Source organism: Muntiacus reevesi, chromosome 3 (assembly GCF_963930625.1).
Source record: "Muntiacus reevesi chromosome 3, mMunRee1.1, whole genome shotgun sequence".
NCBI classification, from domain to species: Eukaryota; Metazoa; Chordata; class Mammalia; order Artiodactyla; family Cervidae; genus Muntiacus; species Muntiacus reevesi.
In genome coordinates this window covers 113,459,259-113,478,191 of record NC_089251.1, presented here as the reverse complement: position 1 = coordinate 113,478,191, position 18,933 = coordinate 113,459,259, and the positions used below count along the sequence as shown (strand labels likewise).

General features: G+C 51.1%; 1 protein-coding gene across 2 annotated transcripts in view; it reads right to left on the bottom strand.

Moving 5' to 3' along the window:
- PTPRU (protein tyrosine phosphatase receptor type U) overlaps positions 1 to 18,933 on the bottom strand; it is an 88,805-nt gene that overhangs the window by 18,166 nt on the left and 51,706 nt on the right. The window contains exons 15-19 of one of the 2 annotated variants that reach the window (XM_065930243.1): positions 17,577 to 17,606; positions 13,968 to 14,125; positions 3,303 to 3,493; positions 2,533 to 2,608; positions 1,981 to 2,057 (exon numbers count right to left, since the gene is read on the bottom strand). In XM_065930243.1, the coding sequence (XP_065786315.1) occupies positions 1,981 to 2,057; positions 2,533 to 2,608; positions 3,303 to 3,493; positions 13,968 to 14,125; positions 17,577 to 17,606 (532 nt within the window). The remainder of the gene's footprint in view (positions 1 to 1,980; positions 2,058 to 2,532; positions 2,609 to 3,302; positions 3,494 to 13,967; positions 14,126 to 17,576; positions 17,607 to 18,933) is intronic. The other variant, XM_065930242.1, reaches the window with a different exon arrangement.

The window sequence follows — 18,933 nt, the reverse complement described above, 5'->3', positions numbered from 1 at the left end:
GGGCCTGGGGAGGCACCCGGACACTGCAGGCCCCCCTTAGGGTAGAGGAGGGCATTGTTCACAACAGGGGTCGCGTCAAACTTTCAGCCCCGGCGGCCCCTAGCCAGGCTGCTGAAGTGGACGGTTGGTGCTGGGCACACAAGTGGAGGAGAAGGAGGACAGAGACGAGAGAGAGAGAGAGAGAGAGAGAGAGAGAGAGAGAGACAGCCAGAGATTGTGAGAAAGCCTGAGATAGGGCCGGTCAGACAGACAGGAGGAGGAGGAAACGGGAGAGAGATACTTACTTCACGGTTTATCCGAATCTTAATGATTCCAGTGAGGGAACAGGACAAAGCAAAAGAGACAGATATTAGGCCAGAGGCAGATGGAGGTGGACGGCGGAGCACAGGAGTGGCTGGAACGGGTGGTGCCCAGCAGGCGAGGCAGAGCAGAGACGGGTGGCCAGGCCTGGGCAAGAGAAGGGCACGGGCAGGGCCCTGGCGGGGCCCCAGGAGAAGCCGACTAGGGCCTTGAGGACCCCGAGGCGAGGCCACTGTCCCTGTCCCCAGAGCCGCCCAAGTCGAGGCCAGGTCGGACCATACTGCAGCCTGGGGAGAGGGTGGGGAGGTCAGGTAGAAAGCAAGGGATTCTGGCAAATGTGGGCGAGCGCATCTGGCCACCAGGAGGAAGTGAAGAAGGAGAGGAGAAGTCACCTCCACCGTCCCTGATTGCCCCCCGCTCCGGATACACGCCTCCTCCACCTCTGACCTGGCACGCTGGTCCTGCCTGAGATTACCCTTCCCTTCCCTCTCCAGCCACCCAAAGCCAGCGCAAGCCCTCTGCCTCTATGCAGCCCAACACGGCTAAACCTGGCCCCACCACTACCTTGCCGCACGATGCCGAGAAAGTCATTCATTCCCTTTCCTGGCCTGTGATTTCCCAACTAACCTGAATTCATTTTACTTGTATGTTTATGAGCCTCCCCGACTAGAATCTACGGATTCCAGGGCTATGTCTCCTTTTTCACAGGTGTATTCCCAGTGGCCAGCACCATGCCTGGTACACAGTAGATGCTCAAAGTATATTTAACATCTAATGAATGAATAAGTGGTTCTCTGCACACTTGACTTGCTGCCGGTTGGGGAGTCTGATAAGCGTCCCTGGGCCTGTCCTGTCCCACTCTCATCCACACTTGGGGAGCAGATTCATCGCCTCTTCTTCACACCCAAGCCCAGGCCCCCTGGCTGCCTGCGCTGTCTCCGGCCCCTCCTCTCTCTGGTCCACCCTGACCAGTGGCTGCTGCGGCTGGCAGGACAGCCTTGTCGTCAGCAGCAAAGGCTCTGGAGACCCTGACCAGCTGAGATGCGGCTCCCTTCTTGACCACTCGCTAGCTGGGTGACCTAGGAAAAGTAGCTTCACGTCTCTGAGCCCCAGTTTTCCTCACCTGTAAAGTGAGGCCACGATGCTGACCACAGCATAGGGTGGTTGTCGGGATCATAGACAAATATTTGGCATAAAGTGCTTAGCACAGTGCTTGGCACACAGTACCTGGTCAATTAACCTGAGTTTGTCACAGTCCAACATTTCCAATGCTCCCTGATGCCCCTAGGAAAAAAGCCCAGCTCCTCAGTCTGCCATTCGAGGCCTTCACAGTCCAGCCCCTGCCTGACTCGACCTCACTGTGTGCCATGAGAAGCCCACCTCCAGCCTCGGGGCCCCCCACTGAGAGGGGACCTGTCCTCACGTCTAGGCCTGGCTGGCTGCCCTCTTGCCTCCATTCTGCTTCGCTCACACCCCGACCCCAGGGAAGCCCTCCTGACAGCCGCTGCCCACCCTGTCCTCCCCCTCCGCTGAGCTCCCTGCACTGGCGGCAGGAGGTGGGGGCGCTCAGGAATCCAGCCACGTGAACCCCGACTTCTTCCCTGCCGGGTCCCGCCCCGCCTGGACAGTGAGCCCGGACCGGCCGGGGCCAGTCAGCAGACAGCGGGGCGAGGCACTCACGTCTATGTAGTTGGCGTTAATGTAGTCGGCGTCGGGATCGCCCAGCATCGGGTGCAGTTTGACTCGGTGCCGATCATCTGGAAACACAGAGCACGTGGCCATGGGGCGGGCAGGGGCTGAACTGGGGAGCCCAGCACTGGGGCGGTGTGGGGGAGAGGGCTCCTGGAGGCCAGAGCCGGGGCACAGGCAGGGCAGTCAGGGAACCTAGAGACTCAGGGCTGAGCAGCAGGCCCTCCGTAATGCTGGAGGTAGGACAGGCCGGTGGTTAGTCGGGGCTGCAGCGTCAACAAGGCCCTGAGCTGCTCCAGCAAGTATCAGCTGTGTGACCCCGGGAGGGGGGCTTAACCTCCCAAGCCTCAGTTTCCTCATCTGTAAAGTGGGAGTTCTACTACATCCCATATCACAGAACTGCGGAAAACACTAAGTCAGACGAGGAGCGTGGTGCTCAGCACCCACCCCAGCCTGCGACAGGCCCTCCATAAATGGCTCTCTCCCTCTTCCCGCTTCCTCCCACCCACTGCTCCAGACCACAGGCCCTCCCGCAGGACTCACAGGCAGGCATGGGCTCCTGCCGGCCACCCTTGACCTTGTCTTTCTTCTTTGTAGCATCCCAGCCTTCAAAGAAGCTCTGCCAGAAGGGAAAGTGGTAGTTAGTGGTGGGAGGGAAGCCCCTCCCCTCCCAAGGGCCCGACCCTGTCTGCAGGAGGTAGGACCACGATAAGGGCCAGGTCCAGGGTTAAACTTGGGGCTTGAGATAAAGTCGCTGTATATTCCTTTCTATGTGAGGGACTAAGTTTAATACCGAGCGGGGGTGGGGGGAAGTGAGAAAAAGAGGAGAAAAGAGGTAATTATAGTTCAGACACATTTCAGAATGAAGGTCAGGTTTAGGTCAAATCCAGGTCTGAGCTGGGACAAAGGTAAAGATGACAGTCAAATTAAGTCCAGATGGAGGTGGGATGGGATTCAAGTCAGAGTTCAAACGAAGCTTAGGATGCAAGTTAGGGTCAAAGCCATACTGGGGTTTAGACTGGAGGTCCAGGTCAATGTTTGTGGTCAGGTTCACATCAGGGATAGAAGGATCCTGGTAGGGTTCAGACAGAGACCGACATAAGATTCAGACACTTTTTAAGTCAGGGTTAAGATGAGGGAGAAACCAGGTCAGGCTGAGATTAGGGTCAAGGTCTAGGTCAAGAAATTAACTAGAGATGGGGACCATCAGGGCAAGGATCCATCTAGTGACCGGCGGAGGGCTGCCAGGGTCCACAGTGAGGAGGAGCCAGGGAGGCCCTGGCGAGGGGTCCCAGCTGGACGGGGCCAGGCACCTCGTACTCCTGCTTGAAGCCGTAGCCCTCGGCCGTCTTCATCTGGTTGATGTGCTGTAGGAGGTCGGCCACGCGCACCGCAGGGTGCAGCTGCCCCGTGTGATACGGGGAGCCCTTCCGGCCACACGGCCTCCGTGGTGAGCCCCCGAGGAGGCTGCTGGCCTCAGTGACCCCACCGCCGCGCTGGTCTCCTGCAGCCAGAGAAAGGGAAAAGGGGCTCCTGACGTGCACAGGCCCCAGCCGGGGGAACCCCACATAGACTCAGGGGGGCCGAGGGAGGGAAGGAAGCATGGCCAGCATGGAGGACACCTGGGTTGTTTGCTGGAGCCAGGCAGCTGGTTGGGCCACCCTGAACGAGCCCCTTCCCTGGGGCATCCCGGTCTTCCCATTGATAGAATGAGGGGGTTGGGTCACATGACCTCTGGGGGCCCTTCTGGCCCGGCCTGTGGGCTGGGATCCCTGGTCCGCTCACCCTCCCGGGCTCTCTAGCAAGGGCCCCCTCTGTGACTTCACGCATTGCCTGCAGCAGGCAGCGCTCAGCAAAGTCCACAACTTCCCCTCCTTCCTCCCCCTCTTCCTCCCAGGGAACAATCTGGAACACTGACAACTCTCAGCAATCACCCCATTCAAAGACAAGCAAGTTCCAGAATTAGCTGCCGTCGCCACCCCCTCCACAGATGAATGGGAAGCACCTGAATAGAGGCGTTTCTCCAGCGCAAGCATTTCCATTGTCAGCCTATGCGGCAGCTCAGCCCATAGGGAGCAGGTGGAGAGGTTCATGCTGCCCCACACTCCAGAAAACCATCCCCTCCCCACAGACCACCACTCCCCAGCTCTTCTGGCCAGCATCCTCAAGGACATCCCACCCTGGTTCCCAAGATCAGGTCCTGGGATGGAGGAACAGCCCTGCTCAGCCACACCCAGCTTCCGACACTCACTCCCACACACTCAGCACGTATTCCCTTCTCCTGGCCTGGCTGAGGGGCAGGGGCTTTCTCCGCATGTCTCACCACTGTTCTCTGCCCAACTCTGAGCTGGCATGGGCAGGTGGAGGACTCCCAGCAGGGCCTCCCTTCCCAAACCTTCATACGTGCTCTTCTTCTGCCCCGCTCTCCCCTGATGTCTGGTGGACTCACATCCATCCTTCAGGTCTTGACTTTTAATTCTCAGTCTTGGACAGGCAGAATGAATGCAATACCGAGACAGATACCGCCACCCCACCCCGGACACTTCCACTTCCCCAAACTCCAATCTCTGCCTCCTCAAATCAGGGAGACTGTGGGGCTCGCTTGGGTTCCACTTCCTGTGCCAAGGTTTGAAAGCTGCTTCCAGTTAGAGGGGCGATGCGAGGCAGGCACTTCGGTTTGTTTCACTTTTCTCAGCAATCACAGTGGTGGTCAGCCTGGTGCCCAATGTCTGAAAACAACTGTTTCACATGTTTTATCCAGATTTCCAGTTGCTTACAGCCAGAGGACAAGTCACATACAGTTATCCATGTTATCCATGTGTGTGTGTGTGTGTGTGTGTGTGTGTGTGTGTGTGTGTGAGTCACTCATGTCTGACTCTTTGTGGCCACCTGATGCGAAGAGCTGACTCATTTGAAAAGACCCTGATGTTGGGAAAGATTGAAGGCAGGAGAAGGGGACAACAGAGGATGAGATGGTTGGATGGCATCACCGACTCAATGGATATGAGTTTGAGTAAACTCCGGGAGTTGGTGATGGACAGGGAGGCCTGGCGTGCTGCAGTTCATGGGGTCACAAAGAGTCAGACACGACTAAGCGACTGAACTGAACTGAACTGACTCTCTGTGACCCCATAGACTGTAGCCTACCAGGCTCCTCTGTCCATGGAATTCTCCAGGCAAGAATACTGGGGTGGGTTGCCATTTCCTTCTCCAGGGGATCTTCCCTACCCAGGGATCGAACCCAGGTCTCCTGCATTGCAGGCAGATTCTTTACGGTCTGAGCCACCAGGGAAGCCCACCCATTACACATTTGTGGTCAAACGCCTCAAGCCCTCCATTTTTCAGGTAGAGAAACTGAGATCTGAAGAGGAGAGATTTGCCTAAAGTAGTGGCTGCCCAAGTGTGTTCCAGAAAATACTGGTCGTGCCAGATGACTCACGTATTCAACAAAGAGAAGGATAATGGGGAGGGGTTCTGTGTTTTAAAGGAGTTTGTGAAATTCTGGTTTAAATAAAAATAAGTAGGTTTTTTTTTCCCCTGTGAAACCTCCCAGGGTTTCCAACAAGTTAGTGTGTATTTTAAATCTCCAAGAGATGTGTGGGAATAGCAAGGTTTCACCTCCGTCTTTCACCACAGAAAGCTTGTTTGTTTCATGAAATATCCTCAGGGGAATAGAGTATACAACAGTAATTAAGAGACAGGATCTGGTGTCAGACAGGCTTCAGATCAAATCCCAGCTCTGCATGTAACCTTGGGGATGTTACTTACTCTCCAGAAATTTCCCTTTTCATACAGCAAATGAAGATTAAAACTGTTACTCTCCAATATGATGATATAAATATTCAATGTGCATGCATGCTAAGTCACTTCAGTCATGTCCGACTCTTTGTGACCCTATGGACTGTAGTCCATGCCAGGGGCCTCTGTCCATGTGGTTCTCCAGGCAAGAATACTAGAGTGGGTTGCCATCCCCTCCTCCAGGGTATCTTCCTGAACCAGGGATCAAGCCCAGGTCTCCTGCGTCTCCTGCATCTCCTGCACTGCAGACAGACTCTTTACCAAGATTATGCATATACAGCACCCAGCCCAGTGCCAGGCACATGAGCACCTGCAGATGGGACTGTGGACATCATTGGGAGTTTCCAGGAAAAGAAGGATCCCCTTGAGTCTCAGAAAGCCAGGCCAGATGGTTGACAAGAGGTGGCCTTTCTGCCCGGGTCCTTCTCCACCGTCAGATCCTGGTCCAAGACATGACAATTCTAAAGAGTATCCACAAGTACACAAGGCAAGCACACAAATTTCAAGCAAAAGAAGATTTCTGCTGGTTTAAAGACCTCAGAGATGAAGGGGTCCCAAGTGTTCTTCATGGAAACTGTGTTGACAGTTCCACAGAGAGCTCTCCAGGCAGAGAATCCAGCAGCTCATCTCAGAGATCTTGAAAGGCTGAAAGTCCTGATGCAGCCTCACAAGTAGGCACAGAATCATCTAGCAATGGCTGAAGACGAGAAAATGTCCTCACTGGTTGGGAAGAAGCCAGAGCCAAATCTGGGCAGCTTCCAGGTAAGCCCGAGAGCAACACAAGATGTTCTCCAAACAAGACCACCAGAGGACAAAGGATGATGAATGATGATGCTGCCAAGAAGACACTCCATTTCCTGGACCCAGAGAAGACATGTCCTTACTCTTCTCACCCATGCATTCCCATGGGATCTCTCTCCCTCCCTCCCTCTCTATCTCTCTCTTTAATGCACACACACACACACACACACACACACACATACACACACACACACACCCTGAGGACTAGCTTGCCCACACAGCTGGAAGCCCCTGAAAGGGAGGATGAGAGGAAGGAAGGTAAGAGCCAGCCCTCAGCTTCGAGGTGGGCACTCAGGTGCTGGCCTTGACTTTCTCCAGCTCCATAATGATTATGGGATAATTCAGGGGAGTAACCACTGGATGCTTGCTCCTTGGAAGAAAAGTTATGACCAATCTAGACAGCACGTTAAAAAGCAGAGACATTACTTTGCCAACAAAGGTCCATCTAGTCAAGGCTATGGTTTTCCCAGTAGTCATGTATGGATGCGAGAGTTGGACTATAAAGAAAGCTGAGCGCCAAAGAATTGATGCTTTTGAACTATGGTATTGGAAAAGACTCTTGAGAGTCCCTTGAACAGCAAGGAGATCCAACCAGTCCATCCTAAAGGAAATCAGTCCTGAATATTCACTGGAAGGACTGATGCTGAAGCTGAAACTTCAATATTTTGGCCACTGATGCGAAGAACTGACTCATTTGAAAAGACCCTGATGCTGGGAAAGATTGAAGGTGGGAGGAGACAGAGGATGAGATGGTTGGATAACATCACCAACTCAATGGACATGAGTTTGAGTAAACTCCGGGAGTTGGTGATGGACAGGGAGGCCTGGTATGCTGCAGTCCATGGGGTTGCAAAGAGTTGGACAGGACTGAGCAACTGAACTGAACTGAACCACTGGACAGCTGACGTTTTGTGAGGAAGACTGGAGGCCCAGAGGAAAGAACACTGGGCATGGAGTCAAAGAAGCCTGAATGTGAATTCTGACTCAAGTCACTTGACCTCTCTGGATCTCGGTTTCCTCATTTGAAAATGAGGATCCTCAGACTTCCCTCAAAGATAGGCACTCCCCCAATTCCCATCCACCCTTGATGAAGACAGGCCACCAGTTACGAAACCAACAGCATGCTATACTTCTCCTTCACTATCTGTAATTAGCAAGCAACTTTAAAGAAACACAACCTGTAACAATAGCTAACAATATCTAACATACTGAGGGCTTTCATATGCCTGGCATGATTCTTAAGTCATTCAATCCTTAGAATATGCCTATGATGTAGGTGTTATTGTTCTTCCCCCTATTACATAGGGGCTTCCCTGGTGGCTCAGAGGTAAAGAATCTGCCTGCAATGCAAGAGACTTGGTTCAATCTTTGGGTTGGGAAGATCCCCTGGAGCAGGGGATGGCTACCCACTCCAGTATTCTTGCCTGGAGAATTCCATGCCAGAGGAGCCTGGCAGGCTACAGTCCATGGGGTCACAAAGAGTCAGACACAACTGAGTGACTAACACTTTCCCTTTTATGGGCTTCACAGGTGGCGCTAGAGGTAAAGAACCCACCTGCCAATGCAGGAGACATAAGAGACACAGGTTTGATACCTGGGTCAGGAAGATCCCCTTGAGGAGGGCATGGCAACCCACTCTATATTCTGAGGCCCAGAAGAGTTAAGGAGCCTGCTCCTTAAGTGGTAGCATTAGGATTCACACTCAGGCCCATCTGACTCTGGGATCCTATTGTCTTCCCCTGTTTTCCTCTTCCTGATTAAAGGGCATTTGTGGTGTCAAATAAGGGGCATTTATTTGACAAACCATTTGGCCAGAACCCTCTGGTTCCCATAGCGGTCAAGAGCTCTGAAAAGATAAGATCCCAGAGGGTTTGAGGGTTTCAGGGCAGGATCAGAATCCACAGGGGCACATTCCAACAACTTGGGAACATCCCAGCTCAACATTTACTCAGCATGGGAAGTCCCTATTTAAAATTTCCATACTGAGGTTGCATCTAATCAACATGGTTCTAAACCACAAAAATCTGGCCTCACTGTTAGGAAAAGAAAAGTAGTGGCTAGACCAGGACGTGGCATAAAGAAAGAGAGAAGCCTTAAGACTGAGCTTCAGTCTCCTGAATGCATCTTGAGCTTCCCAGCCGTCACACCGTCCCCCTGAGTCCAGCAACCTGCCTTCAGTGTCCACCCCTCCTCACCGTCCATCAAATCTGAAACATCTCAGCTGAAGCCCTGACCTCCCCTGCCCAAAGCTGTGTCTTCTCAAGACTATGGCCACACTAACTGTCCCCCCAGCTCCCCCAGCAGTTAGCCCGGTGCTGACTCTCCTGCGTCCATCTCACCTCCCAACTAGTCAGTGAGCTCCCTGGGTGCAGAGCCCATGTTTCCTGTCTCTCTCTGTCTCTCCCTAGGACTCAGCAGCAAGATGTGTGCCCACACCACTCCCACCTCCCACATCCGCCAAAACCCACTTGAGTTTTCAGCCCAAGCAGACCTCACCAGGTTGTCCTCCGTGCACTTACACATGCTGTTCCTCCAGCACAGATGCCTTTCCTTCCCCGTCTCTGCCAACCCAAACCCTATCAGGTCCACTAGGCCTGCGTGATACAGCCGAAATAGCAATTTGCAATTCAAAAAGACCTGCATTTAAATCCTGACTCTGCCACCTTCTGGCGGTTTGACCCAGACAAGTGATTCTCCTCTCTGGGTCTCTGTTTCCTTATTTGTAAGACGAAGAGTTGATTAACAGCTCCTATGTAGGGCTGTGGTGTGAATTTAATGAGGGAAGGTCACAAAGAACATCATGCAGACATGCAAGTCAATGGACTTGAAAGCATAAATGAAATGGACACATTCCTAGACAAATACAACACTAAAAGTGTCTTGAAAAAATATAAAGCTTGAATAGAGCTTTATTCCTTTAAATAAATTGAATTAAAAGTTTTAAATGTTTCCATAAAGAAAACAAAAGAAAAGGATTCTTTTGGTTTCACAGATGAATTCCACCCAACTTTCAGGGAGTTGGAGCCAATGACTCCAATCTTCTGTGATAAAGAAAAAAGAGACAAGATCGTGCATTTTATAAGACGGGTAGAATCTGGATACCAGAAACCAGACAAAGATAACACAAAAAAGAAAAATTACAGCCCAATCCCACTGGGGAATACAGCTTTAGAATCTTGAACTATATTATACTAAATCTAATAATTCATAAAAAAAATATTATGCATCAGACCAAGTTGAATTTACCCCAGGAATGGAAGGTTATTTTAATATTAGAAAATCTATCAACACAATATTGCAAAGCAATTATCCTCCAATTAAAAATAAATAACTTTTTAAAAAGGGAAAAAAGGAAAATCTAAAACTGTCACTCACCTCACTAACAAACTGAAGGAAGAAAAGTGACATTATGAGTAGCATCTACAGAGTCAAACAAATAGACAAATATAACAATACAGAAGTAGACTCACAGTCATGGAGAACAAACTAGGGTTTACCAGAGGGGAAAGGGGTGGGAAGAAGGGCAAAATAGATGAAGAGGATTTAGAGGCACAAACTACCAGTTATAAATTTTAAAAGCCACAGGGATATAACATACAGCACAGAGAATATAGTCAATAATATTGTAATAACTTTCCATGGTGTATAAATCTGCAAAAATATCAAATCACTATATTGTACACGTGAAACTAACAATACTGTAAGCCAACTATACTTCAGTAAAAAAAGAAAGTTTATCAAGGTGTATGGATATAAGACCAATATCTATTCACACAAAAATCAACTGCATTTCTCTATATGACCAATACTTAGAAATACAATATTCTAAAAATATACCCCATGTATGCTGGGAAAACTGGACATCCATATGCAAAAGAATGAAACTGGACCCTTATCTAACATCATACACAAAAATTAACTCAGAAAGGACTACAGACCTAAATGTAAGACCTAAACATAGGACAAAAGCTTCTTGACATCAGATTTGGCAAGAATTTCCGGGCTACGACACCAAAGGCATAGCAGCAAGAGGAAAAAACAGACAAAATGGACGACATCAAAGTGTAAACATTTGTTCATCAAAAGATACTAATCGCAGAGTAAAAAGGCAACCCACAGAATGAGATAGAAATGTTTGTAAACCATTTATCTGATAAGGATTAATATCCAGAATAAATATAGAACCTCTAAAACTCAACAGCAAAAGGACAAACAGCCCAATTCAAAAATTTTCCAAATAAAGCTCACAAACAGCCAATAAATGCACGAGAGGATGCTCAACATCACATCACTCCAGCACCAGGGAAAAGAAAATCGCAACTATGAGATACCGTCTCGCATCCATGAGGATGGCTGCTATAAAACTTTTTTTTCTTTAACAGAAAACAAGTACTGGCAGGGATATGGGGAAAAGTGGAACCCCTGTGCACTACTAGGGGGAATGCAAAATGGTGCAGGCACGGTGGAAAACAGTATGACAGCCCCTCAAAAAATTAAAAATAGAACTACTGTATGATCCAGCAATTCTATTGCTGGATATATACCCAAAAGTACTGAAAGCAGGACCCAGAGAGATATTGGTATACCTCCATGTTCACAGCGGGCTTCCCTGCTGGCTCGGACAGTAAAGAATCTGCCTACAGTGCAGGAGACTTGGGTTCCATTCCTGGGTTGGGAAGATCTCCTAGAGAAGGGAATGGCAACCCACTCCAGTATTCTTGCCTGGAGCATTATTCACAATAGCTAAAACTTGGAAACCACCGAAGTGTCTATCAACAGGCAACTGGATCAGAAAAGCGAGCATATACATACAATAGAATATTATTCAGCCTTAAAAAAAAAAAAAAAAAAAAACGCAATTCTGGAAGTTCCTTGGCAGCCCAGTGGTTAGGACTCTGAGCTTCCACTGCAGGAGACACAGGTATGACCCCTGGCCAGGGAATTAAGATCCCTCATGCCACGTGGTGCAGCCAAAAACTAAAAGTTAAAAAAATTAATTTTTTCAAAAAGCAATTGTTTAAAAGACAGTTCTAAAAGATGCTATGACATGGATGAACTCTAAGGACATTACGCTAAGCAAAATAAGCTAGTCCCTAAAGACAAGTACTGCATGACTCCACTTATATAAGACAGAGTAATCAAAGTCATAGAAAGTAGAATGGTGGTGGCCAGGAACTGAGAAGAGAGGGAACAGGGAGTTTAATGGATGCCGAGTTTCAGTTTTACAAAGCAAAAACCAATCCTTAGATTCAATGCAAATTCTGCCAACAAAGTTTTCCAAGGAATTTAAAGAGATGATTCTAAAATTTGTAAGAAAAAGAACGAGGGCAAATACAGCCAAGACACCCTTGGTGAAGAACAAGGTTGGGAGGGCTTGATGTTTCAGATATCAAGACCTAGATACCTATGGTAATTAGCTAGTTTGGTATTGACACAGGAATCACCAAACTAGCCTATGATAAAGAATAGGGAGCCAAAACATAACTCGTATATATATATATGGAAATGTGATATACGATACAGGGTGGCTCTGCAAATCAGTGGTGAAATTATGAACTATAATACCTGATGCTGGGACAGTTGGTTTTCCCTATAGAAAAAAAAAAAAAACATATCACATACAAAAATCAACTACAAACAGATAAAGATGTAAAAGTGAAATGCAAAATATTAAAAGTTTTAGAAAAAAGTAAAAACTGTCTTACGACCTTGCATACAGAAGAATTCATTAAACAAACACAAAAATAGAAATCAAAAAGGAAAAGACTGATGAACTTGACTAAATCGACACAAAAATCTGTTCATCTAAAGGCACTATAAATAACCAATGAAGATGAGCCACAAATTGGGAGAAGATATTTGCAATTCATAAGAGACAAATGAGTCTCATCCTAAATATATAAAGAACTCCTAAAAACCACTAAGAAAGCAACAGAAAACCAAACAGAAAATTAGGTAAAAGACATGAACAGGCATTTTACGGAAGAAGAAACCTGAATGGCCGATGATGATTTGCAAATATGTTCAACTTCATTAGTAATCAGAGAAATGCAAATTAAGACTATAGAGAACTGCCATCTTTATACAAACTAGTTTGGCAAAAGTGAAGAAGCCTGGCAAGTTTTGATCTCGATGTGGAGTGACGGAAACTCTTACACCCTGCTGCTAGGAGTGAACACAGGCAAAAACGCTTTGGAAAACAATTTGGCCCTGTCTCAGAAAGCAGAACAAGCACATACTTTATAACCCAGCAGCTCTTATTTCCAGAAGCTGCTGTGCAGGTGCATCTAGAGATTCATTTAAGAATGCTCACAGCAGCCTCGTTTGTAATAACAAGAAAACTAGGAACAAATCAAATGCCCATGGATGGCAGGATGGAGAAATAAATTGTGATATATTCATACAATGGAAAACTATACATCAGAGAAAATAAATGAACTATAGCAAAACATCCACCTGGGTAAATGTTGGAAACACGGTGTTGAGCTGAAAAATAGAGAGCAATTTCATTTTTATCAAGCTCAGAAATGAGCGAAATTATAGACTGCACTGTTTGGGGACACATGCACACATGGCAAAAATTACTCCCCAAAAGCCAAGAAAGTTATAAACATAAATTTCAAAGGAATATTTACATCTAAGAGGGAGGTAGGGGCTATGAGAGACGCATTCATATGACTTTCAAATTCACCAGGGGGCTTCACCAGTGTTTATTGTATTATTACGACTTCATGATTTTCATAAGTATTCTATTTCCTTTTGTACAAATCACCACTAAGTCGAATCAAAAGATGTGTGATGAAGCAATTGATGACAAGTTTCTAGCACATACAGCTGACTCACTCTCCTCTCCCTGCGGGCCAGCCATAGGACTAAATGATGTATACACATGCTCATTTAGTCTCCCAGCAGCACCACCAGCAAAGATCATCTTCATCCACATTTTATACACGAGGAAGCAGACAACCAGAGAGGGTAAGCCACTTGCCTGAGGTCACACAGCTCAGGGGACCGGAGATGTAAACCGAAGTCTAACTCCAGAGCACTTCCTTCCACATGGCAGGAAGGAGATGGCTCTGACCCCACAGCAGCGCTCCCTCCCCTGAGTCCCCAGAACACTTCTCACAATTAACATGGGAACTCACACTCCTTTTAGATGAATCTGCGTCTAAGACCTCGATTTTCCTAAAGCTCCTCCAGTGCAAAGATAACACAGGTACCTTCTCTGTATCCCCAGGGCCCGTGTTGGTACCCAGCAGGACGCTTAGTCCTGTTGGTTCGGGGTGTTACAGAATCCGCTGATGGGGGACTCTGTGCTGTTGGCTCAGGAGTCTGGGGCAGGAGCACCTGGGGGCCACGAGGAAGGGGCAGGCACTCACCCCGGGGGCTGTAGCCGTGGGCGTCCATGAAGGAGAGGCCCAGCCGCTCGTCCTCCTGCAGGGTGCTCTGGTCCGTGAAGCTCCGGTCCACGGCGCTCATCATGTGGGTCTTCTCCTGGCGGTAGTTGACGGTGGCCTTGGTCATGTTCACTGGCTTCCTGCAGAGGAGGGTTGATGGGAGACATGGGTGCTCAGCTGGACAGGACAGCACCCAGAGGTGGATGGGGAGACCCGGCAGTCAGGGGCCTTGAGGCCAGGAGCCAGTCTAGAAGCATCTCTGGATGCTGAAGGGACTCTGGCCCCATCCTTTGCTCACCAGACCCGGAAAGCTGCCTCTTCACCCAAAAGGGACTGGGTGGGGTCCCTGATGCTGAGAAAGATTGAAGGCAGAAGGAGAAGAGGGCTACAGAGGATGAAACGGTTGCATGGCATCACCAATTTAACGGACATTAGCTTGAGCAAACCCTGGGAGATGGCGAGGGACAGGGAGGCCTGGCATGCTGCAGTCCATGTGGTTGCAAAGAATCAGACACAACTTGGGGACTGAACAACAAGGGTCCCTATCCTGTGGACCTTTGCTGAGAGCAAGGGATGGAGCAGCAGTGGCCTCAGGCTGGGATCGGCCTCCTAACTCTCACTGGGCCTGAGGACTCAGGAAATGGGGAAGACAGTCACTCTAGGCCTATTTTGGTGTCACAACAATCACCACATCCACCACTAGGAAGATGACTGCCCAGCTCCGGCCCCTGCAGGCCCAACTCGTAATCTTCCTTCCTCTGGCCTCACCAGGCAGCTGCCCTGGGACCTCTCCCTCCTGCATGAGAAAGCACTGCAATTCTCCTTCAGGCAGAGGGTCTGGCTGGAGCTCGGCCAGTCTCAGTGTCCAGGGTCCAGCTGGCATGGAATAAATTCCAATCACGACTTTTCCTTACCCCCAGGATCCCCAGGATGGTCCTCCCACAGGCCACACTAGACTTAAGTAATCCACACAGCATCCATATTCCTGTCTCGGCCCACCATCCCATCCAGCTGCCGGAAGCAGCAGAGGGAAAAGGCCCAGTCCCTCCCGAGAGGGGGAGCTTCTGGAGAGGCCCCTGGGCAGGGACCCCTGCACAGCCCATGTCTCCAGTCCAGTTTTAGATGTGGATGGTACTTTGTAACCCTAGGGAACTCGGAGGACAGTGGAACGGAGAACGGGGGTGGGGAGGCAGGGATCAAAGCTCCATGTCCAAGGGGCTGAAACACAGGGAAAGGGGAAGGACATGGGAACGGTGCTGAGACTGGAGGAGCGCCGGGGCCCGATCACAGGGAAGGCTCGAGGCCAGAGAGCTGCTCACCTGCCCAGCCCTACAGCATGCAGGATGCAGGGCAGACCTGAGAGGGGACTTCCAGGTCATGCGGGCCCACGGACACTGGTCATCGTGGAGAGGAAGAGGCCAGTGTAGGACTCCCCCAGAGAGACAGACAAACTCCACTCAGCCCATCCTGGCTCCAGAGCTGCTGGGGCAGGGGGAGGGACAGGATGACCTCTGGAGGCCCCTCCTGCCAGGACAACAATGTGTTTCCTATGGGAAACACAGGAAAGAGGGCTCTGTGTCCATGCTGGGGACCAGTGTGGTTATGCACTGCGGGGTGTGTGACTTTCCCAATCTGAGAGACAGCTCAGTGGGCCCAAGCCTCCAACTCCCACCCACCCTTCAGGCTCTGGATATCTCCCTCACTGTGGCCCAGGGCACAGCCAAAGACCCTTTGGGGGCAGATGAGAAGTCTCTGTGGCTGTGACCTTGACCATCAACATAGGACAGAAGGTGGAGGAGGAAGGGAGGTGAAGAGGGAGACGGGAGTGGGACAAGAGAATCAGGACACAGAGAAGGGAGAGGAGGGGAATAAAAGATTAATGACAAGGAGAGAGATGGGGAAGGAAACGGGGTGGGGGGGACAGGTCAGACACCAGTGACCACAGGGACGACAGACAGAGGGCCTCAGACAGAGGACAGCCCGTCAGGCTGGCTGGACCATGGTGCCCCAGGAGGACCCGTCCCGAGTGGATCCTGGTCCAGGAGGCAGTCTGCAGTGGTGACCACAGGGCTCTGTCCCCGCCCAGGCCTCCTGCTCTACTTGGCAGAAGAACTTCACACACCAACCAGCCAGATCTGCAGACAGAGCCAGGAGGGACACCTTGCATTGTGGCCTCCAGCTGACCTCAGGGCAAGATCAAGCAGATGCCGTGTGCTACGGACACTCGGAAAAGTTTGACATTTAGATTCAAAATTAGTTGCTCTGTGACAACCTAGAGGGGTGGGATGGGGTGGGAAATGGGGGGCATATGTATACCTATGGCTGATTCATGCTGATGATGCAGAAAGCAACTCAATACTGTAAAGGAATTATCCTCCCTCCAACTAAAAAAAAATTTTTTTAAGAATATGAAAATATATATGTGTGTGTAACTGAATCACTTTGCTGTACAGCAGATATTAACACAACATTGTAAATCAACTACACTTCAATAAAGTCATTTAAAAAAAAAAAAAAACAGCTGCAGAGTGGAGGGAGCAGGCGAGCTGCCTTGTCAGGAGCTCCAGGAAAAGCTGAACTGGAGGCTCCAGTGAGTTGACAGGGGTGTGGTTGCTGGAAAAGCCAGTGTGACAGTGGGTGATGTCGATGGAAGAAGAGGGTCCAGGGAGGAGATGAGAGACCACCGTCCTATGGACTGGCCCGGGGCCACCTGAACCTGCTCTGCAAGGAGGGGACAAGCGCGGGTGCAGGGGAACGACCTGGAAGGCTTGCAGGGTCAGAGATCCAGAGGCAGAAAACAGAGCGGCATCAGCAAGCTATGGAGTTAGAGGGGGGCTGGGGCTGTAACCCCATCTCTGCATGCCCTGTGACCTCTGACAAGTCCTTAACGTCCCTCAGCCTCAGTTTCCTAATCAGTGAAATGGGGTGATCCCAGGGCCTCTTCTCGGGGTTGTTGGGTAGATTCTGTGTGAAGAACTGAACCCATGGGAGGCGCCCAGGGAACGGTGGGTCTGAGGAGCCGGGCCCAGCTGGAGAAGAGCTGGCGGTGCCCGTGAGCGGCGTGCACCATGGGGAGAGCTGCCGTGTGTCTGCCCTCCACACGCACATGCGCACACAGGCTGTGGACCCAGAGCCGGACCCGGGCGAGGACCTTCCCGGACGTGGACTGAGGTCTGATGTCGGGAGGTCCCGAGAAGCAGGAGTGGCTTGAGACACAAGGGGCTGCCTCGGGGTCAAGAGCACAGGAGACTCCGGGAGGCCCAGTGACTTGTCTGGGGCGGCTCAGAGAGCCAGGTCTGAACCCGAGAGTCAGCACAGAGCCAGCACTTATGACCGCCACACAGGAGGCCGGCGGGGAGGGAAGGGCCAGCAGAGGAGGGAAGCTCGGAGACGGGGTGGACTAGGGGCTGAGCCCAGGCAGGGCGGAGGTGGGGGCGGGGCTCCCCTGGAGGGGAGGGGCGGGGCTCCCCTGGAGGGGCGGGGCTCCCCAAGAGGGGCGGGGGCATCCCCAGGAGGGGTGGGGCTCCCCTGGAGGGGCGGGGCTCCCCAGGAGGGGCGGGGCTCCCCAGGAGGGGCGGGGGCGCTACTTACGGGTAGTAGGAGTAGGCATAGTGGTTTCTCCTGGCAGCGTGCAAAGAGAACACACAGGTGGACCACGGTTCGTGCACGAGGCGGGGCCCAGGGCAGCACCACCAGGGGAGGGGCCTGGTGCTTTCTCTGCTGGGGACCGGGCTGGCCGGGCACTGACAGGTCAGAAGGGCCTTCTCTGACCCAAGGGCTGGCCCGGCTCCTTCCAGAACCTTCCCCAAGCCCACTGCTGGCGTGAGAAGGAGGTGGGGCAAGGGCCTGGAGGGAAGCAGAGCTTTCACACATACGTGTTCACAAAGAGAAATACTCACACATGCAGACACACTCATGAATACATACACATAGAAACACATGGACACACTCGTGCACTTACAAACACAGACCTATGACATACATGCAGATGCTCAGACACCTGTACTCACACATACACACTGACACACACAGATACATACACAGACGTATATTCACAAACACACACTCACGTAGAAACACATGGACTCACTCATGTACTTAGAAGCACAGACCTATTACATACATGCAGATGCTCAGACACCTGTACTCAAACACACACATTGACACACACAGATACATACATAGACATATATTCACAAACACACACTCACATAGAAACACATGGACTTACTCATGTACTTACAAGCACAGACCTATTACATGCATGCGCTCAGACACATGTACTCACACACACACTGACACACACAGATACACACACAGACACATTCACAAACACACTCACACACAGATGCCTGCACTCACACACTCGCGGTAACTGTGCACTCACCCTTGCAGACCACCCCACCGCAGTCCCCATGCCACCCCCCTGACCCCCGCAGGCTCCCCAGCCCCTGAGGGGACAGCCCTCTGCAAGCTGGGAAGAAATGAGCAGCCAGGAAGGGAAGGGGGCTGGACACCAGGACCAGCTGGGCCACCCTCACCCACCCAGACTGCCCCTGGGTGTGGGGTCCAGTAAAGGAGCCGCGTGGCCCCCTCACGAGCACCCAGGGCCCAGGTGGGCCAAGAGCCCTGACGGGCCCTCGAGGCACCGGCAGTGGGGTCGCGGGGCAGGTCTGGTCCCCACCTCCCCGGTGGGGAACTGGGTCCTGGAGAGTCATGTCAGCTCATGGCTCTCAGGGGGTCAGCGAGAGTTCCAAACCAGGCCCAGGACCCTGATCCCAGAGCCAGCCCCTCCTGAGGCCCTATCCAGGCCCGCTCGTCCACTCACCCGCCCCATGTCACCCCGTCAGCCAGGACGGGAAGGCAAGCAGAGGGGAAGGGAAGACAGAGGCCCAGCCAGGGCAGGACCCTGGCTCGAGGTCACACGGCCTGTCTCCCGTCCCAGGGA